The sequence below is a fragment of the Strigops habroptila genome, chromosome 5 (assembly GCF_004027225.2).
Source record: "Strigops habroptila isolate Jane chromosome 5, bStrHab1.2.pri, whole genome shotgun sequence".
In the NCBI taxonomy this organism is placed as follows: Eukaryota; Metazoa; Chordata; class Aves; order Psittaciformes; family Psittacidae; genus Strigops; species Strigops habroptila.
The window spans coordinates 80,559,672-80,575,759 of NC_044281.2; the positions used below are offsets into that span (position 1 = coordinate 80,559,672).

General features: G+C 41.0%; 1 protein-coding gene across 1 annotated transcript; it reads right to left on the minus strand.

Moving 5' to 3' along the window:
- Positions 1–1,340: 1,340 nt before the first annotated feature.
- On the minus strand, positions 1,341–10,969 carry CLRN3 (clarin 3). The gene is made up of 3 exons (XM_030487497.1): positions 10,656–10,969; positions 4,311–4,490; positions 1,341–1,934 (listed from the first exon to the last, which is right to left on the minus strand). The coding sequence occupies exons 1-3, from the start codon at positions 10,882–10,884 to the stop codon at positions 1,660–1,662; spliced, it is 684 nt and encodes a 227-aa protein (XP_030343357.1). The 5' UTR covers positions 10,885–10,969; the 3' UTR covers positions 1,341–1,659.
- Positions 10,970–16,088: the final 5,119 nt, after the last annotated feature.

Sequence of the window (16,088 nt, forward strand, 5' to 3'; positions counted from 1 at the left end):
ACAGTCGTGTGTCTTTGTGTCCATGTTAAATACTAGGAGAGGAGGCATATTAAATACAGAGGAGGTCATGGAGCTGCTGCGAGGGCTGGAGCAGCTCTGCTCTGGAGCCAGGCTGAGAGAGCTGGGCTGGGGCAGCCTGGAGAAGAGAAGGCTCCTGAAGGGGAGACCTTAGAGCAGCTCCAGTGCCTAAAGGGGCTCCAGGAAACCTGGAGAGGGGCTTTGGACAAGGGCCTGTAGGGACAGGCCAAGGGGAATGGCTTTAACCTGCCAGAGGGGAGATTGAGATGAGCTCTGAGGCAGAAGCTCTTCCCTGTGAGGGTGCTGAGGTGCTGGCACAGGGTGCCCAGAGAAGCTGTGGCTGCCCCATCCCTGGCAGTGTTCAAGGCCAGGTTGGACCCAGGGGCTTGGAGCAACCTGCTCTAGTGGAAGGTGTCCCTGCCCATGTCAGGGTGTTGGAACTGGATGAGCTTTAAGGTCTCTTCCAACACAAACCAGCCTGGGATTCCATGATACTAACTAAACTGGGTATAGGGATGTTACTGGTCATAAATCATCACTAATAAAGCCCACTATTTGGCTTTTGTCTTGGGGCAAAATGACAGTCTGGTGCAGCGTGTGGGAAGGAGATGGCCACCCTTGCTCAAGGTGCAGCTTTGCCATTTACTGTGGCAGTAATCAAGGGTCTATAAATAGTTGGAAACAAGGTTTTGCTGATGTTTCTAAAAGTAGTAAATTGCAGTTATAGGGCTTCTGTGTTGTCTTCTGTAGGCCATGGCACATCCTCTTGCTACCCCAGCCTTGGGCGAAAGCACCAAGCAAAGGAAGCATGGGACAGGGTCTGTGCTGCCCCTGTTGGGAGGTTTGATGTGAAGGTGACAGACCACAGGTGACTGTTCAAGTGCTCACACTCCTGCCCATGAGCAAGAGCCTGCAATCCAGCCTGCAGCCACCAGGGCAGTGCCATAGGGACCAGCAGGAGAAGATTTCTAAGGACAGTTGCAGGACAAAATGAAGCACCAATACCTTAGTGACCATGTCTCACCATCCCCAGTGTTCCTGGTGTTTTAAGTATTTCTGCACCTTGAGATCCCAAATTACATACACAACCCAAACAACTTCTCTGTCCCTCCCATTCAAACACAAAAGGTGAAGCAGAAGCACATTCATGGTGTGCTGGTGTTGGTGCATCCCTGTAGAGTGCCATGGTAGCCACTACAGATCTGGTCCAGAAAGATCCGGAAGGCAGAGGTGGGAACCCACCCCTCTTCGCTGCATGGGCAAGAAGGCAGCAGTCCTCTTGGAAAGGTGGTAGCAGTGGTCTAGAGAGGAGGAACCCTTCCAAGAACGTGTTTTCACAGTGATCCCTCTGGGGAATGGCAGGGCCGTAAGGTGCGTGAGGTCCATCCATATGGGACAGCGATCACATCGTGCCCTGTGGGCCATATCTACTCAGAGGTTTAGGCAGCACGTTTACCAATGGAAACTTGTAAATATTACACTAATACCCAGCATAAGGATAAAATCAAATTGCATTGAAGACACAATAAACTGTTTTGTTAGTCGAAGTATACACACAATTCAATTTGAATGGAAATGATCAGCCACGATTGTCCACGTTAAATAGTCATTTTCCTTTACACCCTCTTTTCAGTGGTATCCCTAAAACAGAATGACATCTTTTGGTGCATTTTCAATGGGTCTTTCCTGTTCTTTCTTCTTAGAATATCTTGCATGGTCATAGAAGTATATGATGATGATAGAAGCAATGTTCAGAAAAATGATGAGCAGCATGATCCAGTATGAATATCCATATGTGTGTTCAGATTTTGTATGTGTCTGCAGAAAAGAAAAGCATCCTTGAGCCAATTCGACAGACAGGCTGTTTTCTTCTATGCTCACAGGGAAAAGTATCATGGCTATAAGTGTGAAGATTCCTAGAAAACATAAATACAAATGTCAGAGGTGAAGCTGTAGTACTACTTATGTAGCTACTTGTAAACAGTCTACTTAGATTGGTTAGAATACCCGGAGTAGGACAAAGATTAATCTAGTGTTTTCTATCAGTAAAATAGGAGGTCTTTTAAAGAACTTTTGTCTCACCAAATAGTATCTACCTGGTGTTTTTACACTGGCAACTATAATTTCTGCTAAAATGAATGGATTCTTACTGACTATTCTTAGAAAAGTCCATTTAATGTAATTGTTTTTCACTGAATTTAGTGCTGAAGAGTACAATATCTTCACCCCTTGGGTGATTTCCAGAATGCCTATTTTATAAGAGCCCAAATTCATGGAGTGTGTAATATCACAACTGGATAAACCCTGAGCGGACTGTGTCCAGGGTTGGCCCAGCTTTGCTCAAGAGCTTATACTTAGAGACCTCATGTTCTTTCCAACCCAAATTGTTCAATGACTGTGTGATAAGCCAAAATGAGATGCAACCTGGTCTAGTGGAAGGTGTCCCTGCCCATGGCAGGGGGATGGAACTGGATGAGCTTTCAGCTCCTTTCCAACACAAACCTATGTTCTGCGATTCTGTGTTCTGGATCTACTTCTGAATATCTTGCATGGCCATAGAAATATATGATAATGATAGAAGTTCGGTTACTTTGATGTTTAGCTAAATAATGCTTTTACATCTCTACTTTCACAGTGCAGGTAAAACCCCTGAACATTGGTGAAAATATGCATATTCCTTCCCCTCTAGGTTCACCTTCCTACACATGTTCATGCTGAAACAGGTTCAGGTTTTTTATTAAGGAGGACACTGGACTTTCATGCCATCTGGCAGGAGAATTAAGAACCTTCAAGATAAACTCACACATCAGATGATGCATGAATTCTTATAAAGATGTGCCCAGGGCAAAATAGGCTTCCAGGTCATAGCACTTACAGAGCAGTAAAAAGTAACCAAAATCCTCAGTCAACACATTTGGGGGTTTACCTTCTCACTAATATTTATTTTGGCATGCCCATGGTCCTTTCATTTCAGGTCAAAGCTTGCAGGTTCAGGCTGTGTAACGGGTGCTGGGCTTGGGAAATGAGCAACTTTCTCATCTGCTTGTGTCAAAAGTTGAATAATTGTGAATTGTGAATAAACCTAGACTTTTCCTCACACTTCTCCCTGTGCTTCAAGGCATCCACAGCCATTTCAGCATCTATCTTTGTATGCTGTGTTAGCCACGGCTGGAGAAAGAGGGTTTGACTTCACACCCCCACCTGTACTTGCTATGATTAAGACTACATTTATTGGTATGATTCCCTTTCACCAAGGTGTGATTTTGGCAAAGGCAGCTCTGAGTGTGGCCTCAGGGCAGGATGATGCTCAAAGGAGAACAAGCTCCAGCTTCACCAGCAAAGCACCTTCAGACCTGAATAGCTTTTGAAGGACAGAATATACATACTGAAGTACTCTGTAATCAGATGCCTCCAAAGAAAATTTTCCGAGTGTGAACCTATTATTAGAGGAACACATAATCCTCTTGAGACAAATTGAGTGTGAGAGCTGGAGTCATTACCATAGCATGATGAAGAGAATAGGAAGGCATGTTGGGAGCATTCCTGGGTGAATGAGGGGTTACACCTCCAGAGACCTGTTTGACAGAGTTCATGTCTCTAATAACTCTGTGCCTCTACCTTTTATTTTCTCTGCTTAGGGACTGTTAAAGCTGATTTTGATCTGTGAAAGTGTTATTTTAGAGAAGGAAATAAATTTTATCATAACTCAGTCCTCCTAAATGCCACCTCCCAGTGTTAATGCTGTTGTAGATGTATTTGATTCAACACATTTCAGAAATGAAGCTAAAGTCCACCCTATCAATTAGACCTTAGAGCCTTGATTTGGTATGTAGGTAACCCAGCAACAAATATGCTACAAATACCATAAAATAGTGACGTAAGGTCACTACAGTGCAGACAGACTGCACTGTAATCACATCCCGTGCACACTTTTCTTTTACAGCTTCATTTTGTTAGCTTATTCTTCTTCTCAGCATGCGTCATGCATTAAATGATGCTGTACCTGTTGGGGCTTTTTTATTTCCATTTTTGCTACTGGTGAACTCAGACTCCTACTGATTGATGGTGTCACTTCAAGTAAATAATACTATTTTACTGGTACTTAAAAGATAGTTTCCAGATATCCCAGCAGACACAGTTAAAAACCAAACCCAAATGAACAGAATATTTTTCCAAGTGCTTCCCTTTACAGATATATATAGATAGATAGATATTAATCTTGGAATTGATGACAATTCAGCATTCATCTATGTAGTCGGCAGAAATTGGTCAGCATGGGATGCGTTACTCACCGCATAAGGAATTCCAGGTATAGACTCCAATGGGTCCCAGAAATGTCTGGTAGGGATTACTGACAGCATTAGTGCAGGTAAATCCAGAGCTCAGGAGGGAACTCAGTAAACTGAGGACCAGGATCACAATAATAGCAGTGATCATGTTTTTGGCACTGGTGTTGCTCAGGTTATCTGCGACTGAAATACAATGGATTAGCATTGGTAATCTGCCTTCTAGCACAGTCTGGTGGGCTCAGAAGACCTGATGGCTTACTGACATGGTGGTAATTAAAAGCTAATAACAGTGATTTGGCTGATCTGCAGGGATTGGGATGTAGAAGGAATAGTAGGTTTGGACACAGCACATGAACCCAAATCCATAATGGGCTGAAGGTACATTAGGATGAAATAAGTGCATGGCTGATAATCCTGCAGACACACAAACTTCCTGGGCATCGGGTTGGGTAGGAAACTTCTCTTCCTTAATACCTCTGTAAATGTTTCCTCTTAACACGGCCAGACAGAAATCTTATGCCTAAATCAGATCAGAAAACTAGGTGTTCCTCTGCCCATCGTTCCTGAGATGCCTGGTAACTTTTACAGATGCCTGTTTAATGCTTGGCTCCCGTTGTAGATTATATGCTTTTAATGCTGCAGCAGTCCTCCTCACGCGGAATAAATCTGACAGGAGGAACAGCTTCTAAAAGTCCAACGAAGCCTTTAGCCTGAATTTGTAGGACAAACATAACTAAGCATGATCAAGGCCAGGTTGGACGAGGCTTGAAGCAACCTGCTCTAGTGGAAGGTGCCCCTGCCCATGGCAGGGGGTTGGAACTGGTTGAGCTTTAAGGTCCCTTCCAATCCAACCCATTCTAGGATTCTGTGATTTATGGACAGATGAGGCACGGTGGAGCCGGTGTTAGTATCCTGGCTAGATATGTGTCTCTCCATGTCTTGCAGAAAAAGAATAGGTGTAGGCAGTATTTACTCCGTCCTTTCAAATGAAAGGAGAAACTCCTGCTTTGTTTTCACTAGGAGGATGGGGTGCACAGAGTGTTATGGCTCCCAAGGGGCTGATGGCCCTGAACTTGGCACTGGGTGTATGTAGGCTCAGCAATGAATACACATAGATTATAGCCTGCTGTAGTTTTTGTAGCTATATGTGTGGATGGCCATGTATATATATATAGGCACATAGTCAATCTCCCCAGGACTGTAATCAATTTTGGTTTTGCCTAAATCCTTGTAGCTAGTTGATATGGTGCTGCTAAGAGACACAAATGTGAGTGCAATATACTCAAATTGCAATTGCAGTACAGCTGCTTTGAAATATATTATTCTCCTTTCAGTTTAAAGCTTGAAAAGGCAGCTATAATGTGCCTGTGGCTGCCTTACCCTGTAACAAGTATGACAACAATGTTTTCAAGCTCTATTCAAATGGGTGTTTTGATAGACAGTCATCCATAGGAAAACTTCCTTTCTGTGTAGCTTTTATTACAAAGCCATTACAGCAAAGTATTCAGTTAGAGCATAAACTGGAGAAATCATAGCAGAAAAAATAGTGAAAGCACCATAAAAAGAAAATACCAACAAAAGGAGCTATTGGAAATAAATGGAGAGCTTCTCTCTCATTTGTCTAATATTCCTCGTAGAAGTTGATTTCTGTTTGAGGAAAATGGCAGGTAAGGATGTGTTATGGAAATCAGTTGTAAATTTAAACAATTGTCCTAGAAGAACAGGAAAAACAGGCATTAAGGAGACATCACTCAATTAAATGTAAGGGAGAACGCTGCTCATTGTACCATGCACTTGCACTGAAGCAGCTTTACTTCTTAGGCATTGCCTAGCTCAAGAAATAAATCTAAAGCTGAATCAGACAGGTTTGTGTAATTTCCCTCTGGCAGCCTCGCTTATTCTGATCACTCAGAACATCTCCACAATCGCCTGGCTGTACCTACTGCACCTGCCGATTGAGCTCGTCTATCTCTGACCATGATGCAGAGATCAGGGGATGTAATTCTGTCAGACTCTGGTTGTAAGCACGCCTGCAACAGCACAAGAGTAAAGGTTTAACAGAAATGCTGTTTTCATGGAGGCAGATCTTTTCCTGAATAAAGCAGGCTGTTCAAACTAAAGCATTCCACAGTAGCTGGTCTATTGAATGGGATCCATAGTAGCCCACAGCTGGATAACCTCTGCATCGCCATAAAACAACCTAATTCCAGAATGAAAGCAGAGGGGTTTGCCCTTGTCAGGTCCTTCCTTATTTTTCTGATTCTTCTTTATTGTTTGTTTTCTTTTCATCTTTAACTCTTAGATGGGTGGATAGAATTTGCCAAACTTTTACTGAACTGATTGTGATTGATGTCCAGCTGCCAGTCTGAAGGTCTTTTCTAAGCAGTGCTGATCTGGTAGCTTTTATGAGGTCTATGATCGCTTACGATACATAATGAATTGTTCATTTAAAAACGAAAACAAAACCCTCAAAACAAAACCAAAACCAAACAAAAAATCCCAAAGTAGAGTTCAGCTTTCTACTTTCCAGGAGCTCCCATAGCACATCTGGAAACCGATAACAACATTAATGAAGTCCCAGCAGTTTTCAAGCATTTTTAATGTATTTTAAAACTTAAAGTGAACAGATTCCTCTCTGCTACAGCAAATTTCAAAGACTTCCTCGTGCGCTGTTGCCAACTCTCGGATGAATCCTGATGTTACAGGACTCTCTGGGTGTCCCTCTTCCTGCACCTTGCTCACAATTTTTACGTGTTTGCCTTGGAAACAAGCAACACTTAAACAAGCTCCTTTACAGACTATGACGTTCATAGGGGGGTCCTTTCTAAGATAAATTATTAAAACAGCTAATGAAGACTCTAAGGACTTAAGTTATTTAATAACTTCTACATCCTGCCAGATCGTTCTGCTCATCCCCAGAGCCTCCGAAGCAGCCGTTTTGATTTATTGCTCTATTAAGATCATTCACGGCAGTCTGTTAGAGGCTGCCCTGAGTAGGCATTTCATGCACCGTACACTTGCAGAAGCCTTATTCCTTTGTTTGTCTTTCATCTTTACACTCAGATATGTCTTTTAATGTTGTGGTTTCCAAAAGAATAAGTCTTCGTTAAGATTATCTGTTGATAATCTCCTTTTGTATGGCCATTAATAAAAGCCAACCTGGGCTATTGCTAACACGTAATCTACATCCCTAAGCCATCATTTTTTATTTATGCTTTCACGATTCCCATTCTCCTATTCTCACACCCAAATATGACAAACCCATTTGAGCAACACCCTCAGGGTGCACAGCACAGACCCCCAACCAGGGCATATTTGCTGAGCGACAGATCGTGCTGTGATTTAAAAGGATGCTTATAACCCTTCTGACTGGTGTCTGAAATGTTAGAGGAGAGAAAGCACAGCGCTTCATTTCTCACAGCGCAGGAAATCCATTTACTTAAGGATATCATCAAAGGAAAGACTTCTACTGTCTTAGGAGGACGTGATTATTTGAGTTTAAAAATAGTACGTATGCAGTGCTGTGAGGCACTTTTCTTATTTCAGGAATGTACAGAATCATACTTAATATGTGACAATCATCAGTCGTATAAAGCCTAAGAATTAATTTTAAATAAGTTCATTTCACCTTGGATATATGCCCAACTCAACTAGTGAGGGATGTGGGCAAATCCATATTTAAACTATTCATAAAGCATGACTTTCTTTTAGCAGCTGTTAAAAACAACCAGTGACTCTTGAAGCTCACTTGTTTTGTTCACCCCTAAATGGATGATATTTGAGAACTGAGATAATGTTTTGTAAATGATAAGCCCAAAAACCTAAATCCAGTGGGAGAAAAGCCACTATGATCATCACCAAGATTTAGGTTGCCCAAAGAATTGGTAAATGCCTCATCCCTGGCAGTGTTCAAGGCCAGGTTGGACAGAGCCTTGGGCAACATGGTCTAGTGGAAGGTGTCCCTGCCTGTGGCAGGGAGTTGGAACTGGATGATGTTAAGGTCCTTTCCAACCCAAATCATGCTGCGATTCTGTGATTGTATAAGACGCACACAGACCATACATAGAACTGAAATCCTTTCCAGATGCAAGTGTTCTGTGAGTGCTTGTCATTAACCGTAATTAAAATCTATCTGATGGTAGCTCCCAGGTCCTGGAATTGGGCTGTGCTACCTACTGTGCAGGCAAAGGCAAAGACACATGCCCCATATTCCTGCCAGACTCCATCCTCGCCCTGCAATCAGCTCTCCTGGTTTCACAGGAGCCCTGTTAAAACCAACAATAGTCTGCCCACATGGTGCAAGATTTGGGGCTTGAGCCAACTGGCATGGGAAGATATAACCTTATATAAACTATTCTTATAAATGCATATCTACCTTTCTAAAAATGACTTTGATTATTCTGATCTGATTGTAAATAAACTGGTTTGGCCTGTGATTTTGTATTTGTTCTATAGTGAACTTAATATATGCTGTATGTTTTGCTACCAACACTGCTGTGTTCAGGTTTTTCGTAACAACATAACTGTTATAATGTGAACTGGCTTGCGTGGTACAGCTTTGCTACCGTGGGAATGTGGGTTCTTGTTTGTACACATATAATTTCTGTACTAAATTGAGTTGGGAGAAAGCTTGGAGATACTAAATTTAGTTGGGGAAGAGCCTGGAGATAGGAACCATCCAGAGGTTTAGGTCTGCTGTGCTCTACCTTTGGGGCTTCTCTGCAGTGGGACATCTTACAACAGCCTGCCAGAAAAGAACATTTCTTAAAGTACATCTCATGTTTTGAAATCGTTTGATCTACTCTTCTAAATTTTCATTAGGCTTCTTCCGACCGGCTTTTTTCACTTTCACACGCGCATATCAGCATTATTACTTGGAACTTGGTCAGGCAGGAAGATAGATAAAATGAGTGCAAATCCTTGATCCTTGCAACAGCTTTCGGGCTTATCTGCCTTTGGGCTCTGTGACTGCTTGCCTTCACATCAGTAGGGCTACTTGTGCAGAGAGGTAAGTAAATCTTTGCTGAACTGTGTGAAACCAGTACTGAGTCTGTGGTTTGTACTTGGTATGAGTAATTTCTAGTTTCTGTTTTGCTTTTTGATATGCTTTGCTTCTTATATTAGTTTTTTCATGCTTATCTTAACTTTCATCAAAGAATCCCAGACAGGTTTGTGTTGGAAGGGACCTTAAAGCACATCCAATTCCAACCCCTTGCCATGGATAGGGACACCTTGCTCCAAGCCCCGTCCAACCTGGCCTTGAACACTGCCAGAGATGGGGCAGCTTTCTAGGTAAAACCCTTTCTGCTTTTCCCCTTATTTTTTAACTTTGTTTTATTCCCATATAATATTCCCATATCTTTCCTCTCTTATCTCTCCATTCTTCCATCCTACTTAATTATTTAACCATTTGTATTCATTTTCTTCTGTAACAATTCTTCCATTGAGCGTAAATACCAAGAACTGTTGATGCACAAAAAGTAAGATCTGTTGCACACCAACATAAGATTGAGTTTAACTTGAATTTAGTGGATGGTTGCTGAAATGTTATTCTAATAACCTTGTTTCCAAATCTCATCTCAGTCATGGTAACAAGGGGTGACTGAATACCACACATTGGATGGGGGAAGAAAGGCCTTATGAAAGATGACAAGCTTCTGTTGTAATCCGTACTTCACAGTCTAACACAAGAAAAAGAGACAGGAGCAAGCATACCTTCTGAAAATACTAACCGAATGGTTAAGTTTGATAATACCACTTAAAACTGCAATGAGGTGCTCTTAAAGGAAGAAATTAAAGGAATATTGTAATTAATGTGCAGGCCCACCACACATATGAACACCGTATCTATGTAAGTTATTGTTTTACATGTTCTTTTCGCTTCAGCAGCCTCATAGAACCTTCTATAAAAATGATGCTAATTTGATAGTAGGTGGCAAAGTGCTTTAAATCAAACAATTAACTTTAACATAGTAAAATCTTAAAAAATAATGGAACGTGAATTACATTTGTAATCCTTTAATAACATGGTGAGTGTTGCTTTTGTGCTCCTCACTGACAGCTTCTGAAAATTCAAGTCAATTTTACATAAAGTTCTTATTTCGTATTTTTCCCTTGTTTCAAGATCACAGGTAATTTGAAGAATTGCTATTGGCAAGAATGCTGCAGCATTTCTGTGCTTTCAGGGGCCTTATTTTATACTGCTTCAATCCCTGGACTGGTTTATAGTTACTCTTGCTCTCACTTCAAGAGTTATAGCCACAGATCAATGAATGAGCGGCGGTTCCTACATCCACCACCTGCACGAGCAAGAAGCCACCATCCATTTCCAGGCACATCACCACTCACCTGTGAAAGTCTTCTGTGAAAGCTGAAGTCCTGCATCAACAGACTGTGCACAGGTACCACTAAAAAGTCCATAGGTGAGGCTTACGCTACTGTTGGAGGTAGTGCTCGAAAAGCGAACCTCACTACTCATCCAGTGCTGGGTCGCCAACACAACGCAAATCACCACGAAGGAGCAAAGGCAGGTAAAAAAAGCAGAGCCAAACATGGCTGTTTTTGTTCTGGATGGCATTTTGGCAGAGCTTTCCCACCAGATCAGGGTGTTTTCTTTGCTTTAGTCCTCCTTAGCATGAGGTTGCTTCCTCTTCCTCACTATCAGTGCTCTGGTCTCTGTGCTGGCACAAAGCTATCCTGGTAAACTTTAATCGAACACCAGTGGTCATAAAAATGTAAAATAATTGAACTTTGGTCTGGAGAAAAGGTGTTTCCATAGTTACAACAAATCCAGGAGGCCGGGAGGGATCGTCGGCAGAGGATTTATGATTGTCCTGTCAAACCATGGCTTTTCAGATCACGGATCTGAAGACACAACTAGAGCCTGACCTCGGTGGGTTCCAGCACTCCTTCCTGCAAGGTTCTTTACTCCCTTAAAGGATTTTCTGGCCTGTTCTCACTTTTTCTCTTGAAAACAGGTTGGAAAGAATCTTTGCTAAATCTATATCAAATTTGTATCTAATGTGTTTTGGGAAAGAGTAATAAAATGTTCCTTCTCTGTTCAAATTCTCAGCTTAACAGCTGTCTCTTTTGTGACCTCTCTTACATTCTTTATGCCCTTTATGAAAACATTGTGTTGCTCTTGGCTTTTTTGGGGGGATAAGGAAGTGCTATTTACTGTCAATAGATTATTTTCTAAAGAAGAGTTATAATTCTTCATTAAATTCCACATATTTTTACCAATAATTCCCTACTTCTTTATTTGACCTGGTTTTTTTTGACCAGGAGGAATAAAATGCTTTGAATAGGGATACATCTCAATGAAGCAGTGGATGTGTAAAGGGAACATTACTGAAGGAAATCTATTCTGGACTGAAGGAATGGAATATGTTCTTTTGCTCTGCCCAAATTGGCCTAAACAAAGACAAAAGACAGTGACAACAGGATATGAGACACAACATACATTGCTTAATAATAAGACTGAAGCCAAATGGCTAGAATTTAGGTAAACTAGGCACCAGGGACACCATTTTGTTTGTGTGGAATCTGAAACATAAATTAATAATCTATTGTCATGATAAAGTAACAGAGATTCCATTAGCTTTTATTTCTATTAATCATAATGTCATTTTTCCATGTTATACTGAACCCACGATTCTGCATCCAGAGGTTTTTTTAATTAACCTTTAGAAAGCAGTCTGGTTTAACCGTGCTGCCAAATAAACCTGTTGAGCTGTATTCCTGAAGCTTGGCTGGTTTGCAATGTAAAGATACTGACATATTAAGGTTTTATGAAACTGAAATGGCAAAAAATTTCTTGGGAGGAGAAAATAGAATCTTGGAATGGTTTGGGTTGGAAGGGACCTTAAAGCTCATCCAGTTCCAACCCCCTGCCACAGGGAGGGACACCTTCCACTAGAGCAGGTTGCTCCAAGCCCCATCCAACCTGACCTGTTCTGTAATGCAGTGTTATCATGCTGTAATTCTGGTAGTATGATTCCTTGATCCAAACCTTTAAAGCAGTAATCACATTTGAAATCAATCTATTTTATTTCTGGTCTTTTATATGGTATCGTCTTGTGTATTTATTTTGTTTTTTAAATTAAATTGGACTTTAATGATACTTTTGATGTCATTGCTTTAAAAAATTATACATTTTATTCGTAAATTATTTATATCCTTCATATATGTAGTAAACATACAGAACAGTGGAAATCAGCCGCTATACTATTTAAGCACTCAAAAGCAAAAGGAAGCTTTTCAACCCTTCTAAAGAAATAAGAAACAAGAGACCTGACTCATTTTCTGTCCAGTCCTTGAGTTAAATTTTAACCATGGCAATGTGTGTAAGTGTTATTAGACTGATCCACCTCTACGGGCTTATTAATCCAATAGTTCCATTCACGGTTTAGTTGCATGCAAAGAGCACAGTCCAAGTATTTATAGCCCATGAATATATTTTAATCAACTGAGGTGAAACCTGCTATCAGCCCTGTGCCATCAGCTGTGCTACTTGTCCCCTATGAAATACCTTTAAAAATATATCTATATTTAAGAATTAAATGTTTAAAAAAATATAGATATTAAGAATTGATATTTTTCTTGTTACTAACTTTGAGGGAATAACTTTTCAGCTGCTGCTCAGTGATCCTGCTTTGGCAGAGTTGAGATAACCCAATTTAAATGAACTGAGCACCCAGACCTTTAAACCCACTAAATAACAGACTAAGCACTGTAGTGGACAGCCTGTAGTTCCTTTCTAAGCAGTCTTTTTCAATGACACTCAGTTTTCAGTGATTCAGTTCAAATTTATCATGTTTCAAATAAAAACTTAGGAATTGCTCTGCAAATAAAACCATAATTTGCCCTTTTCTTCCCTGTCACCTTGAAGTTAATCCATTCTCTGCTGACGGTATGATTTTGATTCCTTGTGTCTTTTTTTCTCACGGTCACCTAAAGAAGCATCATATAACTTGTAATGAAACTTGTGGCTTGACATGACAGACCTCGTCACTTGAGAGAAAAGAGAAGAGATTGGGTTCCTTCCTTGATAAGCACCTTACCAACTCTGCCCCTGCTAATACAGACTCAGTCCTGCACAGGAGTCCGACAGAAAAATCAGAGTAATTTGTTATGAATCAGATGGACAGCAGAGAGATTTGGAATCCTTTGCTATATAAAACTACATATCTCCCTGTATTTTTAAAGGTGGAATATGTGAATATTTCTCTTCTGTCTATATACAAGTTAGTTTGCTTTAAGCAACCTCATATGTAAAAAATATAAAATGAAAGCTTTAAATTGCAAACATTTCATATACATTTATTTTACTACATTACAAATACATTGTTACATGTGAAAAAAATATCACACAATTCTTTGTTGCTTTGCCTGTAGCTCCCGATGGATGCCATCTCCTGATGGATGCCATCTCCTGATGGATGCCACCTCCCAAGGGATGCCATCTCCTGTCTGCAGCAGGCAGGGCCCAAGGGCTTATTTGCAGGAAAAGCACACTCAACTAAAGCTTTCACATCCTTTTTAGTTTCTGTTTTCCATGTCTAATTGCAGAGGAGCTCAGGGTCTGAGATGGAAGGATCCTCGAGCTGCACTTGGCCCCAAAAGGAGTCAATAACTCTCACCACAAGGCAGATGTATGAGCAGCACTGTGGGATCAGGCCATGCATGACCAACGTTGCCTCTGTGTCTTTTTAAGATAAATAAATTGTAATTGAAACAAATTGTTATAAATGTACTTATGGAATTCTAAGGAGGAGATTGATTTTTTCCCTCTGGTAGCTTTGCAGGCAGCATTCTGAGAGGTGGCAGAAATAGGGATTTTTTTATGCCTTTTGGGACTGGGTGAGGGGAATGGGATAAAGCATCATGAATTTTATGTAGCTGGAGATGAAAAATTTGAAGCTCAACTGAACTGCAAAATTATTGCAACAACTGTTTGGGAAACCGAGAGGGATGTGATCACAGTGATGTTTGTGTATCCGTACCCAGTGCTGCTGGGTGATGGATTTATACTGTTCCATCTTCTGATTTCATTCTTTTCCTTCAGAGCAGCACTACTGAAAGAAAAACCAAACACATTTTCATATTGTTTGGATTCCTTCCCAGAAACTGACTAAATCTGCTCAGCTGAGAACTCAGTCACTAGATAGTTATTGATTCCCGAGCTCTGATGCTGGAGTGTATTGGTTGGTATTGGAGTGACAGCCAGAATATTGTGCTGCCCCTCTGGAGCAGCGTCCTCACATGAGCAGCCAGGGGGAACAGGGACTGCTGCTTTTCACCTTGAGCAATAAAAAAGGCAGAAGATCCCAAAGCCACCACACTGTTATCAAGGCAAGTACAATGAGCAACATACTCTTGTAAAGCTGCAAAAGCATTCCTCCCTCCTACCATCTGAGTACATCAGCTGGTACCTTGAGGCACAGCCTGTGCCACTCCAGAATATATTTACAACACAACTGTGTTCTGTACTCAAACACCTGAACAGCTCATCGCCAAATATGCCTGGTCTTGATAGAGGAGGAAAAGCCACGTTCAGCCTCTCCTCCACTTGCCCAAATGGGAATGGCAAGTGGAGGAGATGCAGGGGCAGCCCTTGAAATAGCCTTTACCCAAAGATTTTGAGATTAAGAAATTAGCCAGCATTAAGTTTTGATAAGAAATTAATTCTTCCATTGGAACATTTACCTTCTAAAACTTCCCATCCAACACAAGCCAAGGCAGAGGAAGGAGAGCTGTACCTCGGCAACACACTGACTTCTTGCTCCTCCTGTTCCTTTCCATTTCCAGACTTTAAAATACGTGGGGCTTCACACAGAACAACACGGGCCATGCTGGTAGAATAAGAAGTTTTCAAATAAAATTCTGAAAGCATGGAGATATTTTCCATTTTTCTTTAACCCCAAATGTCAGTGACTTCAGTTGCCAGAACAACAGCTCTGCTAAAACCTCTAATAGGTCCAAGGGTTTTCCCACACCCCAAAAGATGACTTGCAAAACCTTAAAATAATGTGTTTTGATGTTAAAAAGCCACTGTCGCTCGTGGAATAATAATAGTGCAAGTTGAGTGGTCAAGAATAGTGTATTGGAGAGTGGGGAACAAAAGCTTTCTGGCATTGTAAGAAGCAGAAAATAGTGTCTGTGCAATGCTTTCAATCTACTAAAATGGGGCTTTGAAGCTGCTCCAAGGTTTGTAACATTTAGAACAAACACTAGAGTGAGGATGGAGGGAAGAGGTGGCCAGGCAGGCTTCCATTTATTGAAATTTCTGTAACGATTATGAAGATATGTAGTCTTGAGTACTTAAGTATATTCCTAGATACTCATCATTTTAGATTTCATACGTAGAAATCTTTGACAAATGCCTCTTTGAAGTCATTAAATTAGCTACCACTGGGATATTACATATTCTCATGCTTTTGCCCAATTATCTGTATTTTAAATTAGAGTATTTCCTGTATTTCCAGGCTGAGATATATTTGCAGTTACAGAAATCATGTGTCTGTAGCTGTTATTTGCTGTGCTGCCTTGGATTTTCTAACTTCTTCAGTACATTTACAGCTTGTGTTCCAGAATATGCATAAAGAGACAGATCCACCATGCTGCTACCAAGGATGTAGTGGCCATTTCTCAGTAAATGTGGGAGTTTTGCAAGTATTTGGAGGGCTTTTGTCTAAGTGAAGTGGGAGGTTATACTCAGTGTCATATGCTTTAATAAGAAGACTATAGATGTTTCTCCTTGAAATCCTTTCTCTCAAGGCT